This window comes from Cyprinodon variegatus, unplaced genomic scaffold (assembly GCF_000732505.1).
Source record: "Cyprinodon variegatus isolate N-32 unplaced genomic scaffold, C_variegatus-1.0 Scaffold860, whole genome shotgun sequence".
In the NCBI taxonomy this organism is placed as follows: domain Eukaryota; kingdom Metazoa; phylum Chordata; class Actinopteri; order Cyprinodontiformes; family Cyprinodontidae; genus Cyprinodon; species Cyprinodon variegatus.
This window is the reverse complement of record NW_015151313.1, coordinates 240,357-243,327: the sequence shown is the minus strand read 5'-3', so window position 1 is coordinate 243,327 and position 2,971 is coordinate 240,357. Positions and strand designations below refer to the sequence as shown.

At 34.8% G+C, this 2,971-nt stretch overlaps 1 protein-coding gene across 2 annotated transcripts in view; it reads left to right on the top strand.

Annotated features, from left to right (window-relative positions):
- Nucleotides 1-2,971, top strand: part of iqce (IQ motif containing E) — a 16,383-nt gene that overhangs the window by 4,115 nt on the left and 9,297 nt on the right. For both annotated transcript variants that reach the window (XM_015397415.1, XM_015397416.1), the window contains 6 exons: nucleotides 314-427; nucleotides 513-563; nucleotides 657-727; nucleotides 818-890; nucleotides 994-1,034; nucleotides 2,622-2,773. In XM_015397415.1, coding sequence (XP_015252901.1) covers nucleotides 314-427; nucleotides 513-563; nucleotides 657-727; nucleotides 818-890; nucleotides 994-1,034; nucleotides 2,622-2,773 — 502 coding nt within the window. The remainder of the gene's footprint in view (nucleotides 1-313; nucleotides 428-512; nucleotides 564-656; nucleotides 728-817; nucleotides 891-993; nucleotides 1,035-2,621; nucleotides 2,774-2,971) is intronic.

Genomic DNA, 2,971 nt, shown 5'->3' with positions numbered 1-2,971 from the left:
AATACCTCATTGCAAAGAAAAATAAAGAGATATGGTTGATGTAGTGGTTTGTTTAAAGGAACAAAATTGAAAGAAGGGAGGAAATAACAAGAAGTGGGAATGGAAAGGAATGGACGTGGTACCTTTTTGATTTAAAAAGATTGATTAGAAATATAATCAAAATTCTATAAAATGAGTTCCAGCTATTTATGACATTTCTTTCTCCACTGATCTATATATTTGAGTTTGCCTGGCTAGTTCTAGAGCGTTCACGTCAATGTTTGCCTGTGGATTTCTCTGTTTTTAAATGGACTGTGTGCCCCTGTATCGTCAGAGTCTCCAGGCTCAGAAGTCTGACAACCAGCAGATGAAAGCCAAACTACGGCGCCTGGAGGAAGATAATGCTAAAAGAGAAAAACAGATTGAAGAACTCTTGGACCCCACTAAGGTTTTGTCACAGAATTGTTTTTAAATGTGACCAAGAATGTTTTGTAGATTTTAAAAGCTTTTTTTTTTTCTTTCTTTGTGGGCAGGGCTCTGAATACACCCGAAGTTTGGTTGATAAGAAAAAAGAAGGGAGTGTGGTGAGTTTGTGCATTTTGTTGGTGAACATATGAAAAAATTTAGCTGTAAAAAACACTTTAAACAGCTTTTGAAGATCAAATCTCTTCCTTTAGATCGTCAATGGGCTGAAGCAGAGAATCCTAAAACTGGAGCAGCAGTGTCGAGAGAAAGAAAATGCTTTAAGGTCAAATAAACTTTCATCACATTGCCAATTCTCTGCTTTTTTCCTCCCAATCTGAAATATTTTCAGATTATTTCTTTTTTTTTTCAATAGTAAATTGCAAAGTGAGTTGAGGACCACTAACCTGGAGGAGCTGAAGATGACTGTAGAAACATACTTTGAAGAGGTATTTTTTCATGAATTCTGCTGTACTGTCAGTTGTATAGATTTTAAATCTCAATGTGATGCTTTTAAAATGTAAATTTTTACCAGTGTTGCTGTGATTTCAGATCCAAAGACTGAGGGTACTTTTAGATGCTACGGAGAAAAGGTGAGAAGAATCAAAGCACAAACAGCCACCATCTTGGATCACATCATGTTGCAGGAAACAAAAAATACAAAACTGTCCATGATGCCCCGCTGTACAGGGAATCAGAAAGGACAAAATGCAAAGTGTTTGCTTTATTATCTCGTGATCACAATTTGATGGCTAATTTCTGATATACATTTTCTGGAAAGATTTGACCTACTGATTTAGATAAAAGATGATCCTGACTTCTCATCATTATCACAACAAGCATAATTAACAACACTTGCAATTATTTTTTTTAATTGAATCTTACTGCTTTGAGCAGACAGCAGTTATTTAAATTAAGATTACACTGTAAAGAAAATAGCTCAGTTTGGATTTTGTTTTTTATTTTTGTTGTTATAAGTCAAAAGCTGTATTTATCCACCAGTGTTTGATAGTACACAGCTCTACACAACTATTGAAGAAAAAAACGATTTTAATCTCTAAAAAAAGGCAGAAAAAGGTCAAAATAACCCCAGGCTAATTAAACGGATGAGAACAACAGCAGAGTCTGACCTTCAAGCTGAGTTATACAAAAAAGGCTGCAAGCTCCTCTGGTTTCTTTTTAAACGCCTCACTAGCTGCATCTACATTACAAATCTGCGCCACACTGTCTATATTCTGATGAAGCTAAAAAGGCAATTTAGCAATTGCTGTATTTCCATTAGGAAAGCATTATTCTAGGATATATATTTTTGTCCCAGGATAACTCATTAAAAACCCACTACTACTTGTTGCCTTGGCTTTTTTCCACAAGTAGTAATATGTAGTTGTTGATCATGTGACTAGAGTGATGTAAGAGTGTTTCCGCTGTAGTTTAGCAAAACATACAGTCTGATACGGCTGGAAAAAAACAACAACTCATCCTTCCTTTGATTGAAAACATGATTCTTTTTCAAAATTTCTGTTTGCATTCAGTAAATTTGTTAAGGCTCAAAGAATGAATTGGATCAATTTTGATTAATCATTTATTGATAGAATCGTCAACTAATTAAGTAATCGTTGGATTATAGAGACTGTAAAACATTCCTTTAGCTAACAGGGCAACCCACTTAGAGCACTAATTATACCAAGATTGTAAAAAAAAAAATAAATAAATAAATATTTTGCATTTAAAATAAAAAAACTTTTAATCTGTCAATACGCTTTTTTCCAGAAAGCCTCAAGTGGAAAAGTTTTACTTTAACCTTGTTTAATTTCGTAAAAAGTCTTCTTTAAAGAATCTTTGACTATCTGATTCATTATTTGGCTATCCGATTATTAATCGATGAATCGAAGAAATAATCAACAGATTAATCAATTTGCAAAATAATCATCAGTTGCAGTCCTAAAATGTATTTTTTAAATTCATATCCTGCATGGTTTGATGGTCATTTAGAATGATGCTTCGAAACTAAAAGCAGCAAACTTTAACTCTCTTACAGTCAGTAACAGCGTTCACCTTGAACAGTATCGATGCTAACAGGAAGTGTTTATGTTTGATGAATTTAGTCATCGCTAAAACTTCACCTTTTTGTCTGAGCTTGATCAGCTTGTTTAGGTCTCCGTCTGCATGTTTCTCTGCAGCAGTCGGGCAGAGAGTAAATGCTCTCAGAGGCAGCAGAAAGCTTTAAGCTCTACAGTTCAACGTTTGGCTGAAAACGTGAAGCATCTGCAACAGGAAAACGCAGCGCTCAGAGAAGAGCTCGACACGGAAAGTCCTGCTGCTGGAATTAAAGGTCTTTACATACCCTTTACCATCCATATGCATTGAACACCAGAAAAACATGGGAATTACCTTTTTTTTTAAAAATGTTTAAAACAGGCTGGAGTTTTTTTTGCATCATTGTGTTTGGCCTCACGTTAATAAGTACAAAAATCCTGAGCAAGCATGTATAAGTCCTCCCTGTCTAAAACCATGAATCATCACTACAATA